Here is a 13,320-nt window from a genome sequence, read left to right as displayed (position 1 = left end):
GCCAGGATGGTCTCGATCTCCTGACCTCGTGATCCACCCGTCTCGGCCTCCCAAAGTGCTGGGATTACAGGCTTGAGCCACCGCGCCCAGCCTTTTTTTTTTTTTTAAAGTAAATAAAACAGTTTCTTGTGTGACCAGATAGTTCATAGAAAAGTGTGTTGATGATACTTTATAGTGGCTTAAGCTGAGGTCTTTGTATCTAAATCTTGTAGTCATAGAAGACATTAAAACTTTAAAAATACTGTACCGATCAGCTTATTCTATTCTTCATTATAATCAATAAGAAAAATTGAGATCCAGGAAGGAATAAATTATTTGATCCTGCAGCTAGTTATAGAAAGAGACAGCTTTCTCTTCCAAGTTTTCCTTTCAGTTTAGTGCTTTACCACACTGACTTAATTTGGTTATTTAAATAGGGTTGCGTTCTGTCATCCAGGCTGGAGTGCAGTGGTGTGATCATAGCTCACTGCAACCTTGAACTCTTGGGCTCAAGCAATCCTCCTACCTTAGCCTCTCAGGTAGCTGAGACTACAAGTGCACGCCATGGCACCTGGCTAATATTTTGTTATCATTTTTCTTTTGTAGAGGCAAAGTTCTTGCTTTTTTGCCCACACTGGTCTCAAACTTCTGGCTTCAAGCAGTCTTCCTGCCTTGGCCTCCCAGAGTGTGGGGATTATAGTTAATTTTTATGTAAATTCATAAAAAAGTGTCAAGCCAAATCAATTTAATCTTTAACAAGTAAGTCAATGTGCATAATAGCACCTGACATGGTGTGTGGCACATACGTGCTTTGTAAGTACTACTTGAATATTAACGTGTAGTTCACTAGAATAAGTTCCCTGTTAGCAGAGATGGTATTTTATTCACTGTATATAATGTCTAGCATAGAACCTGGAATATCATGGGATTAAATATTTGTTGAATAGTTTTAAGATCAAATTTATTTTTAAAATGAGGAATGCTTTATGGCAGTGTCCTTCGATTTTAAAAACAAAGTCCATACTCTCCATATATTTTTAAATTGACATTTAAGTTTTCTATCATAAGTTTAAATAGTTGCAAAGGATATAACTTCTAGTCTGCAAATATTTACATATTTAAATAAAAGTGTTACATCAATTTTGAAATGTCTCCAACATAATATAAATATAGGATTTTAAATATCACCTACTTTAAAAAGATGTGCGTGAACTCTTCACTAACCATTATAATTTTTACGTTGCTTCTTTTCTTCCTTTATTTTTATTCCTCTTCTACAGAATTTTATCCTAACATAATACAGTTTTATGTTTAAAAGCTTCCTACTAGGCTGGGCACGTTGGCTCATGCCCTAATCCCAGCACTTTGGGAGGCCAAAGCAGGCAGATCAGTTGATGTTCTTAACCATTATCCTAGTACTGGGAGTTTGAGACCAGCCTGTTCAACATAGTGAAACCCTGTCTCTACAAAAAAATACAAAAACAAAATTAGCTGGGCATGATGGCGCACACCTGAGGTCCCAGCTACTTGGGAGGCTGAGGTGAGAGGATCGCTAGGAGGGGGAGGTTGCAGTGAGTCAAGATCATGCCACTGCACTCCAGCCTGGGTGACTGAGATCCTGTATCCAAAAAAAAAAAAAAAAAAAAAAAAAAAAAAACAAAGAAATCTTCCTACTAATCTTCTTATTCATTAAAATTAAAATATTTAAAAATTTTCTGTGATTTTTTTTTGGATTGTCATTATAATAATGATACACAGTTGATCAAAACAGCATAAACATGTTGCAAATTATTTTTAAGCAAAAAGATGTAAAATGTTATTGGAAATGCATCTTTGGAACAGATACAGCAGAATATGTTTTTGGACCTTTGAGTAAAGGATCGTTCCCTAAATCCAATATTTTGAGTTATCCCTTTGTTTGGCACTTCAGAGGCTTTCACACCTCAGGGAAATAGTCCATCATAAGACTCGGGGTATCCTGGATGGTAGGTATGCTTTACTATTAACAAGTGGGAGAAATGACCACAGTGAGGAGAAGTGGGAAGGGAAACTGACAGGATGCTTCCACTGTAGCATGGTATCAGGCAGATTTGTTTTACAAAGAGTATTTAGGGAATTAAGATCTCAAGATTGATTTCCCCTCTGGGCCCACATACACCTTGGTAAATCTTTGTCCACCTTTAAGGCTACAGTTTGAAGATTGCTACCTTAGAGGATAATTTATAGAGATTACGTTGACTAGATTGTCACATATGTGATTAAGTGGACAAGATGATGGTAGTGAACGTGTGTTGTTTTTCCTACCTCTTCCTTTTCCATTCCAGGTGGTTCTGGCAGGACTGTCAATGATACTACCTCATCTCCCACAGGCAGCCTGGCCTGGCCTGGCCAATCATTAAATCTATTCCCATGGATATAGTAGGTTTGTCCACAGTAGGCATAAAAACCAAGCAGATCAATAAAAGTCTTTCCCTGGAATTGGTATATAAACATTGGGGAAGAAAATTTTACTTTCTTTATTAGGAGCTGCTGAGCCGGGAATATGTGACTCTCGAGCTGTTGGCAATTAGTTAGAGTGCCACTCTGCAGAATGAAGACAAGCAGAGCTAAGCAAGGAGGCAGGGAAGCCAAGGGCCTCAGGGAGCACAGAATTCAGTCCTTGGTGCCTGCAGCTTTTCTTTTGATCCTTTGAGCTATCCCAGCATTCTTTTCAGGTACATGAGCCACTAAATTACCTGTTTTTGCTTAGGTTAGAGCTGGATTTCTGTTGCTTCTGAAATACTTTTATTAACAACTGAGAAAAGTAAACTCAAAGTGTTGTGAAATATCTTCTGTAAAATGAATAATTTTGAAATTTTGTCTCTTTTAGATTGTTGGACCTTCAGATGGAAGTAGTTACATCATAGATTACTACGGAACCAGACTTACAAGACTAAGTATTACTAATGAAACATATAGAAAAACGCAATTATATCCATAAATATTTTTTAAAAGAAACAGTAAGTGATATATATATATATATAAAAAAATATAGTAGTATATTATTCATATAAAATTATGAGAATTTTAGGACCATAGAAAATTTTAAGAGACCATATAAACCTCTCAGGTCCCCCTATGCCTGAAGCATCTTCAATCCTTTGAAAAGCATTTTAGTCCACGCTTATGGCTCCTACGGTTCCCACTTCAGACTGTTTGCAGTGCATATGGTTAAAGGACAAAGTTCACAAAAAAGTAACATCAAAGCAAAAAGGCATTTATTATATGATGGTTATGATGAAAGTATGTGCTGTAAATAGTTCAGTATAGCAGATATTTCTGCTGCCCATCCCTCTAAGGGTCAGTATAATCTTTAATTTCCTTTTTTGGTTCTCCTTCCCTGAAACTGAAAATAGATACTGATAGAGTCCAAAGCCTGAATTCCCTGTAAGTCCTTCTTCTAACCTGAAGTTTGGCTCTGCCCATAAGAATTATTAATTGGCCTCAGCTTTATCTTTTTTTTTTTTGGACACTGAGTCTTGCTCTGCCGCCCAGGCTGGAGTGCAGTGGCTCGATCTCGGCTCACTGCAACGTCCGCCTCCCAGGTTCAAGCAATTCTCATGCCTCAGCCTCCCCAGTAGCTGGGACTACAGGCACACACCACCATGCCCCGGTAACTTGTATTTTTAGTAGATACAGGGTTTCGCCATTTTAGTCAGGCTTGTCTCGAACTCTTCAGGTAATCCACCTGCCTTGACCTCCCAAAGTGCTGGGATTATAGGCTTGAGCCACTGTGCCTGGCTGGCCTCAGCTTTAAATAAGTGATAAATCTGCTGAAGTCAGAGATACCATCCTTTTTCCTGGTTCAACTCTGGTTTTCTAGAACTCTGCTACTACAAGGTTTTTAAAATCTCAATTACCATACATTAGTCTATTCTAACAATCTTCCAATAATGCAAATTTTACTCAGGATTTTGGTAGAATATCAGGAAAACCATTTCCTGGTATAATTATTCTCTGTAATAGAGAAATCCTATATATCATGTAAGGTGAAGGGTAGCTTTTATGTAATAGTTCACTTTGAACTGTCTAGCAGCTGTCTAGCAGCTTTCATAGACACAGACAGGCAGAGAGAAATACAGGGTAGATATCTTAACCATTATCCTAGTTCTAGGGTTTTCAGTCAACTCTGTCTCAAAGACTGCTTCTAGAGGCCAGCAAGAGAATAGACATTTGTTTTCTGTCTTGTAGAACAGAAACAGGATATGAAGTATACTTTTGCCCTTTAGGTGGATTTTTTTCTTTTCTAACAGTAAAATTATGGATATGCCTTGTAGTTATTGTCATGGGATTGAACAGTGACACACCCTCAAGATGTAAGGAATTTATTCAACTGATTGTCCAAAAGGTTTTCGAAATCTTATAAACTATAAGTCTTTGAACCTTAAAATTAAAATAAAGCTTAGAGATCCATCTACATCTTCTTAACCAGGAAAAAAAATCGAGAGCTAAGGAAATTGAGACTAAGACACACAACTGATTAGTGCAAAAGTGAAACTAGAATCTAGGTCTTCCATACATTCTGTTACATGGTGGTTCTCTTTCTCCCATCCTACCCCAGCTCCAGTCAACTGTATCATTTTGTATTAGGCATTTTTGTTTTGGAAATTGTTTCTCCTGTCTTATGAGAAGGATTGTGTAGTTTCATGTAACTTTTATTATTCATACTGTAAATTGTGTCTCTTTCAAAAGTAGATTGTTTCTAAACCATAGTGTGTAAAAATTAAGCAAATGTAATTTTAAGAGGAATCTCATTATTTGTAGCCTATTATGTAAACATTTAGGTGGGATTCCAGAGTCAGATTTGAAACTTAAAACCTAAAGGGCCCATTAGGAAGGCCAGTATCTGCATTATCACTCATGTAATCTCTGCATCATACAGAAGTGCTCCAAGAGTGAGAAAAAAATATATTGAGCAAATGAAATGTTAAAATGTACATCTGCAATAACCTCATTCGACTATTAAAAAATATTGTGTTTTAACTATTTCTTTTTTCTGTTTTAGGATTTGAGCGTCCTTGATTTTAATAGAGAACTTCTAGTGTCTGGATTTAAAGATTTCTCTTTTTCATTCATATACCATTTTATGAGTTCTGTATAATTTTTTGTGGTTTTTGTTTTGTTGATTTAGTTAAAAGTATATTATTGTGAGATTTATTTAATAGGACTTCCTTTGAGAGCTGTGTAATAGTGTTTCTCAGGCTTCTGTCTCTGTGAGAGATAGCTTATTACTCTGATACTCTTTAATCTTTTACAAAGGCAAGTTGCCACTTGTCATTTTGTTTCTGAAAAATAAAAGTATAACTTGTTCACATTTTTAGTGCTTTGTTATTGAGAAAATCTTCTTAAATGTTGAATGTAGCTATCTTACCCATTTTGATCCTTCAAAGCAGTTAATCCGTGGTGTGAACAAATACCATTTATATTGCCTGGGGCTTCAGTCCTGTGTATGACACCCACCTGTTTTTCTGCAGCTTTCAGATCTGTCTTTGCCTTGGTATCCAGGGAGCTAAAGATCATTAGGGAGTCTGTGAAACCTTAAGGCAACATATACACTTCTGGCATTGATTCAGGCCTCTGAAGTGTGAACTCTTTCCTTTTTTGCTTTGGGAGTGCTACACTAGCTTTTGGAAGACCAGATGCTGACTCATCGAGCTCACTGCAGTTATAGTTGAAGCTGGATGGACAAGGTGGGAGCACCAAACAGATGATTAATGTCTTCCATCTGTGAGCAGCAGCGGGCAGATGCCAGCACAGGTGCCTTAAGTGATGTACCAGTGTCTGAAAAAAGCAGCACCTGTATGTTAGCACTGGTTTTTCTTACCATGTTTAGAGGGGTTTTAAGAAGATGGAAATACATGAAATGTTACGTCCCAGAATACTGTCCCACTTTTTCTTTAGGAACAGGCATACCAATTTCAAAATTACTAGTGTCGGTGCTCCTTAAGAGTAAAAACCATAATTTTTTGTCACATTTTCCTCAAAAGTGGACAGTATAGTATAATTAGCTTCATCATATGTAAATCGTTCAGTAGTAACTTCTCAAGTTGGTGGGAGATTTTTAAATATTAATATATGAAATGAATTTGGTTGCCCCCCTAACGTACACCAGGAACATCTCTTTGATTTGTTCAAAGAGATGTTTGAACAAGTTTGCTTGTCCACCAAGTGGGAGGCCTGATCTATATGGGGGAATGCAGGAGTGAACAAAATCCCCGCCCTTTAGAAGTTTATATTCTCTTGTGACTTACTGTTTCACCGTGATATTTTTGGTCACAGTTAAACTGGTTGGTAGATACCATTTTCTAGTGTCCCTGAGTTCCTTTAGGTTGCAGACAGTGCTTTGTAGTATCATCTAAGCCCAAATGATACTTTAGTATCATCTAAGCCCAGACTAAGTCATGTTTCCACAGTCAGATTAGTTCAACTATATAAGAAATACCTACTCGGGAGGCTGAAGCAGAAGAATCACTTGAACCCTGGAGGCGGAGGTTGCAGTGAGCTGAGATTGTGCCAATGCACTCAAGCCTGGGTGACAGAGCGAGACTCTGTCTCAAAAAAAAAAAAAAAAGAAAAGAAAGAAAAGAAAAGAAAAAGAAATACCTGCAGTCAAATTTTGAAAAGTAATCTTGATCCTTGCATGATAGCTACAGTCATTAGCTTGGCCAGGCAGTAAGTCTGTTTCAAAGCAGGTGATGCTAAAAAGTATTTATTCAAATAAGCTATACTCTTAAAGGGTTGTTGAGGAAGTACAGAAACAAAGTCCCTTCACAATACATTATTAAGCCTTTAGACTTTATTTTCACTTTAGTTTCCTAAATTTACAACAAGAACACTTCTAGTTTGCCTAATTCTGTTGCCTAATATGTAATTCTTTAACAGATTTTTTAATAAACTCATGTGAATGCATTTAAATTCTTTGTCAACTTTTTTTTCTTTCACTGAGCACTATTATGACAATTTGTTAGTAGTATGTATGAATATGAATTATATGTTAAACCCTCTGTGTCCGATGTTTTATATGTTAACCCTGGTTTTAGATCAGTGACCAAAATTGTGAGATGGATTAGCTCAGTCATTCTTTATTACTGCTAAGCCTTTTAAGGCAGAATGGGAAGGATTCTTTCAATCATATAGAAACGTTTAGTACCTTGTAGCAGTGATGTACAAATGATACTGCTTTTGCCTAAAGGATTAGTATAATTTCCAGAAGTACCTATGTACCCAGAAATATTCCTTACTTTAAAGATTCTGTTTTGTCTGTGGCCAGGATTTGTTCATGGAACTGCTAAGAGTATAAAAGAAATAGTGGTTTGGGGTTTGTTTTTTTTGTTTTTGTTTTTGCCAGTGGAGTTTCACTCTTGTTGCCCAGGCTGGAGTGCAATGGCACAATCTTGGCTCACTGCAACCTCCATTCTCCCGGGTTCAAATGATTCTCCTGCCTCAGCCTCCCAAGTAGCTGGGATTATAGACACGTGCCATCACACCCCACTAATTTTTGTATCTTAGATGGGATTTCACCATGTTGGCCAGGCTGGTCTTGAACTCCTGGCCTGAAGCAATCCTCCCGCCTTGGCCTCCCAAAGTGTTGGGATTACAGGCATGAGCCACCACACCCCACCTGATAGATACATTTAAAAGGAAAAGGTAGGATGCCATATTAGAGGTCTGGCATCCAAGCAGCATGGGATGATAAGAAAAGTATAGACATATTCTGAGTCCTGAGTTTGCATTCTGTTTCTCGTCACTTATTTTGTAACTGAGCACGTAACCATTCTTAATCCCTCATATAAATAGAGGTAGTGACATGTGTCAGGTAATGTTGAACAATTAAATGGCAGATACTAATTGTGTATTGAACACATTTTAAAAGAACGGGATAATGGCCTCAAGTACTGGTGAGGTCTGTCTGGAACTTGCAAGAGGTTCTGCACGCTGGGCTATATAGTATGGTTGTTTCTAAAATAAAATGCCAGTGGGCTCAAAAATCTCTTTGATAAAAGGAGGATAAGACACTTCGTTTGGACACTGTTTACCTGTTTTTCATATCTCCATTATCTTTATCCATATCTGCAGTTACTGGATGTAATATGGGCCAAAAATGTCTTTTTTTAAATCAAGAATTAGTCTTATTGGCAGCTTCACTCCTTTAAGATTCTATGTAAGAAAAAGTGGAAATGTTACAGATTTTGTTTTTGTTGCTTTTTCATCTAAAGTTCACTGGAGATATTTAATAAGTTTTAAAATGTTGCTGTGAGGCAGCTGATCAGCCTACTTTTCAGCCTAAATTATGGTTAATTGCAAGCAATCACTATACATACAACAGAGTGTTGCTTTTAACCTGTCAATGTTATCAGAATATGCCAAGCATGTGGAGATTACAACTTGAAAAATGATCAAGGTTAGAGCTATTTGGGCTGCATATGCCAAAGAAAAACGTTTTACCAGAATACTCTAGACTAAAGTGTGGTGTTTGGAACTTTTTATCATGTGAAGTAATTTTGTATTTAAGATGCTATGATTATGAAGGCTCAAGATCCTATCTTTGATTTTTAGAAAAACCGCAAAATTCGACTGATTCTGAATAGATTATGTAATTCACCTATTATTGTGCTATGAGAAACATTAAGGAGAATGGCGTGACTTCTCTGTGTGATTTGTCACTGAGGCAAACTATTGGAGTGAAATGGTTCAAGACATAACAAAAATTGTTTTTAATAAGTGTTTTGAAGGCTGGGCGTGGTGGCTCTTGGCTCTAATCCCAGCACTTTGGGAGGCCGAGGCGGGCGGATCACGAGGTCAGGAGATCGAGACCATCTTGACTAACACAGTGAAACTCCGTCTCTACTAAAAATACCAAAAATTAGCTGGGCATGGTGGTGGGCGCCTGTAGTCCCAGCTACTCGGGAGTCTGAGGCAGGAGAATGGCGTGAACCCGGGAGGCGGAGGTTGCAGTGAGCCGAGAACGTGCCACTGCACTGCAGCCTGGGCAACAGAGCGAGACGCCGTCTCACACACACACACACACACACACACAAAAGTGTTTTGAACCTTTTAAAAGGTATTCAAAAGAAGTAAATTTGGCCGGGCACGGTGGCTCAAGCCTGTAATCCCAGCACTTTGGGAGGCCGAGGCGGGCGGATCACGAGGTCAGGAGATCGAGACCATCTTGACTAACACAGTGAAACTCCGTCTCTACTAAAAATACCAAAAATTAGCTGGGCATGGTGGTGGGCGCCTGTAGTCCCAGCTACTCGGGAGTCTGAGGCAGGAGAATGGAGTGAACCCGGGAGGAGGAGCTTGCAGTGAGCTGAGATCCGGCCACTGCACTCCAGCCTGGGTGACAGAGCAAGACTCCGTCTCAAAAAAAAAAAAAAAAAAAAAAGAAGCAAATTTATTGTTTATTCATTCTCAGCTATTTATTGACCTACTATGCACCTCTTCTGCTCTTGTCCTCCTACATTATATTCTCCACACAGCAGCCAAAATGATAAAAAATAAATGAGAACATGCCACTGTTCTGCTTATTCTCCAGTGGCTTCTGTCATGCTTCAAATGTGCCATATCGATTCCTTTTTGTTGTTGTTGTTGTTGTTTTTCATAGAGACAGGGCTTCACTATGTTGGTCAGGTTGGTCTTGCACTCTGGGCCTCAACCATGCCTCCTGCCTCAGCCACCCAAAGTGCTGGGATTACAGGCCACCAGCCTGAGCACCCAACCCAATTTCTACATCAATTTTTTTTTATTTTTTTATTTTTTTTAGAGCCTTGCTCTGTTGCCCAGGCTAGAGTGCAGTGGCACGTGACCTTGGCTCACTGCAACCTCCACCTCCTGGTTTCAAGCAATTCTCCAGCCTTAGCCTCCTGAGTAGCTGGGATTACAGGGACATGCCACCACGCTCGACTAATTTTTGTATTTTTAGTAGCGATAGGGTTTCACCATATTGGCCAGGCTGGTCTTGAACTCCTGACGTCAAGTGATCCACCCGCCTCGGCCTCCCAAAGTGCTAGGATCACAGGCGTGAGCCACCCCACAAGGTCTACCTCAAGATTTTTTACTTGCTCTTTCCTTTGCCTGGAGGACTCTTTCCCATGTTACATGACGTGCTTCCTTAGTCAGGGCTCTGCTCAAATATTTTATAAACATTAAAATTCTCTCTTTGAATGGGTGGTTTCTAGAGGTGGTTCCTGATAAAAGATCAGGGAGTAGATTATTAGAAATAATTAAAGGAAGCTACTAAATTGCCTATTATTTGCTATGTACTCTCCTGACCTGATTATTTCACTTAATCCCTATAAATCACCTCATGAGACAGGACAATTAGTTTCCCTTCCAGTGATAAAGGTCTTTTATGCTATAGATATCATTGGCTAGCCCTTAACATGTTAACAGAAGCTTTAGTTAAATATTGTGCCCCTCTGCGGAACTCAGGCTAGTTTCTGATTTAGTTTTTTAATATCCACCCACCTATTCATCCAAGTATACCATAAAGGGTAATGCTTAAATTCATGGACTTTAGGATCAGACACACCTGCCACTTCTTAAGACCAAACTCTTTGGATCTTAGTTTCTTAATTCTTAAAATGGACATGTTAGTATCCTTCCCATGCAGTTGTCATAGGGTTAAGTGATATATTCCACAGTGTGTGGCACACAGTATGTAATAACTGATTGTTTTTAAGATTTTTGTATTTTTTATCTTATGTACTTCCAATGCTCCTACAAGGTCAGTACAGCCATTTATATATCCATATTATATACATAATTAAACTGAAGGTTAGAGAGATCAAATATCTTGAGTAAGATTACACAGCCAGCAAATGACACTTAAAACCAGGTTTGTGACTCCTAAGCCCATCCTCCTAATCACTATACTATATCACCTCCCTTTTACGCCCTCTCTGGGTGGACAACTGGCCATATATCTGTCTCATGTTTTAATAATTTCCCCACTGGAGTTTGTCATCAAAAAGGAAAGACAATCTTAGAAAAGCCTAATGGCTTCATTTTAAAAAGAATATTCTGGGTGCAGTGGTTCATGCCTATAATCCCAGCACTTTGGGAGGCTGAGGCGGGTGGATCACCTGACGTCAGGAGTTCTAGACCAACCTGACCAACATGGTGAAACCCCTGTCTCTGCTATAAATAAAGAATTAGCGAGACGTGGTGGCACATGCCTGTAATCTCAGATACTTGGGAGACTGAAGCAGGAGACTCGCTTGAACCCAGGAGGCGGAGGTTGCAGTGAGTCGAGATTGCGTCAGTGCACTCCAGACTGGGCAACAAGAGCCAAACTCCATCTCTAAATAAATAAATAAATAAATAAATAAATAAAATATTCTATTGAGGTATGTATACAATGCCCAAATCTTAAGTATAAAACTTGATAAATTTCTGCCTGTGTACACACCCATTTAACCCCCATCCAGTTCAAGATAACATTTCTAGCACTCCAGAAAATTCTCTTGTATTCCTTCCTAGTCAGCAACCACCCCTCATGGATATCACTCTTTTATGAGTCTATCACCATAGATTTGTTTTGCCTGTTTTAGAACTTCGTATGTTTGGCTTCTTTCACTCATTATTATGGTAGAGTATTCCATTGTATGAATGTACCAAAAATATTTATCGAGTCTACTGTTGCCAGAGCTGTGAGATAATAAATATGTTATTTTAAGCCACTAAGTTTATGGTAATTTGTTATAACAGCAATAGGAAATTAATACAGTTGTTATGTTCAAAGTGAGTTTCTTATAGACAGTTATATTGTTGGATCATTTTTCCCCTATTCTGCTAATCTCTGTCTTTTAATTAGTGTATTTAGGCCACTTGCACTTAAATTAATTATTGATATATTGAGGCTTAAGTTTGCCATTTTATTACTTCTTTACTGTTTCCTCCCTCTGTTTTTCATTCTTCTGTTTTTCCTTTTTGCCTTCTGGGCATTACTTGAACTTACAAAAATTAATTTTCCTCTATTTATAATGCTTTTGAGCATATTGCCCTACATAATTTTTTTTAGTGATCTCTCTAACCATTGCAATATAGATATGTAATTTATCACCCTCTACTGGTGTCAACACTTTACCCCTTTAAGTATCGAAAGCTTACTTCCATTTAGGTCCCTTTGTGCTTCCCATTTCTAAAATACAGTTGTCTCAAGTATTTCCTCTACATATATTGAGCACCACCATATCAGATAGTGTTACAAATTTTGCCTCACTTAGTAGCACCTGTAGGCTATTTAAAAATTTTTTTTTCTCTGGGTTTCTGTGGCTCACACCTGTAATCCCAGCTACTCCAGGGGCTAAGAGAATCACTTGAATCCAGGAGGCGGAGGTTGCAGTGAGCGGAGATCAAGCTACATTGTATTCCAGCCTGGGAGACAGAGTGAGTAAGACTTAACCTCAAATAAAAAAATTTTGCTTCACCTACCAAATATAATGTAAGAAACTTATGAAGGGAAGTTAGTCTACTATATTTACCCAATATTTATCCATTCTGTTCTTGTTCTTTTAATTTCCAAAGTTCCCAGCCTTATTCTGTTACTTTCTTTCTGTTTGGAGAGTTTACTTTAGCTATTCTTGAAGGGTGAGTTTAATGGCAACTAATTTTCTTAGTTTTCCTTCATGTGTGAATAACTTTATTCCCCTTCCATTTCTGAAGGATAATGTCACCAGATATAAGATGCATAACTGAAAGTTCTTTTCTTTCAGCACTTGAAAACTGTTGTGTCATTTCTTCCTGGCCTTTATGGTTTCAGATGAAAAATCCATCCTCTTACTAATTGGTGTTCCTCTATAGGCAGTGCGTCATTTCTCTCTGGCTTTTAAAGTTTTTTTTTCTTTGGTTTTCAGAAGTTTAATTATGATGTACCTTGGTCAGAAGAAGAAATGTAACAGTAGACACAGAGGTCACAGTGATGTGATTACTGCTTTGAAGGTGGGAGGAGGCCATGAGCCAAGGAATGCAGCTGGCCTCTAAAAGGAAGCTCAGAAAGGCAAGGAAACAGATTCTCCCATAGAGCCTCAAGAAGGCTTATAAAACTTTCTCCTGAGCTCAGTGAGACTCATTTTGAAATTCTGTACCTCCAGAACTATAAGATAATAAATTTGTGTTGTTTTAAGGCACCAAATATCTGGTAGTCTGGAGCAGCAAAAATGGGAAACAAATATAGACCTCAAAACCTCCTTTCACATATGGTCACTTATGTGGACAACGGAGTCAAACTTTCTTAGATCAGATTCTACCCTCTGCCTGTTAGTGTGCTGTGTGACCTTGGACAAGATACTTCATCTCTCT

At 38.3% G+C, this 13,320-nt stretch overlaps 1 protein-coding gene across 1 annotated transcript in view; it reads left to right on the top strand.

Moving 5' to 3' along the window:
- Positions 1-5,332, top strand: part of TM2D1 (TM2 domain containing 1) — a 48,251-nt gene extending 42,919 nt beyond the window's left edge. The window contains exons 6-7 of the mRNA XM_011988926.1: positions 2,849-2,978; positions 5,024-5,332. Coding sequence (XP_011844316.1) covers positions 2,849-2,959 — 111 coding nt within the window. The 3' untranslated portion in view covers positions 2,960-2,978; positions 5,024-5,332. The remainder of the gene's footprint in view (positions 1-2,848; positions 2,979-5,023) is intronic.
- Positions 5,333-13,320: the final 7,988 nt, after the last annotated feature.

The sequence above is a fragment of the Mandrillus leucophaeus genome, unplaced genomic scaffold (genome assembly GCF_000951045.1).
Source record: "Mandrillus leucophaeus isolate KB7577 unplaced genomic scaffold, Mleu.le_1.0 Scaffold341, whole genome shotgun sequence".
NCBI lineage: Eukaryota > Metazoa > Chordata > Mammalia > Primates > Cercopithecidae > Mandrillus > Mandrillus leucophaeus.
This window is presented reverse-complemented; position numbering and strand designations above follow the sequence as displayed.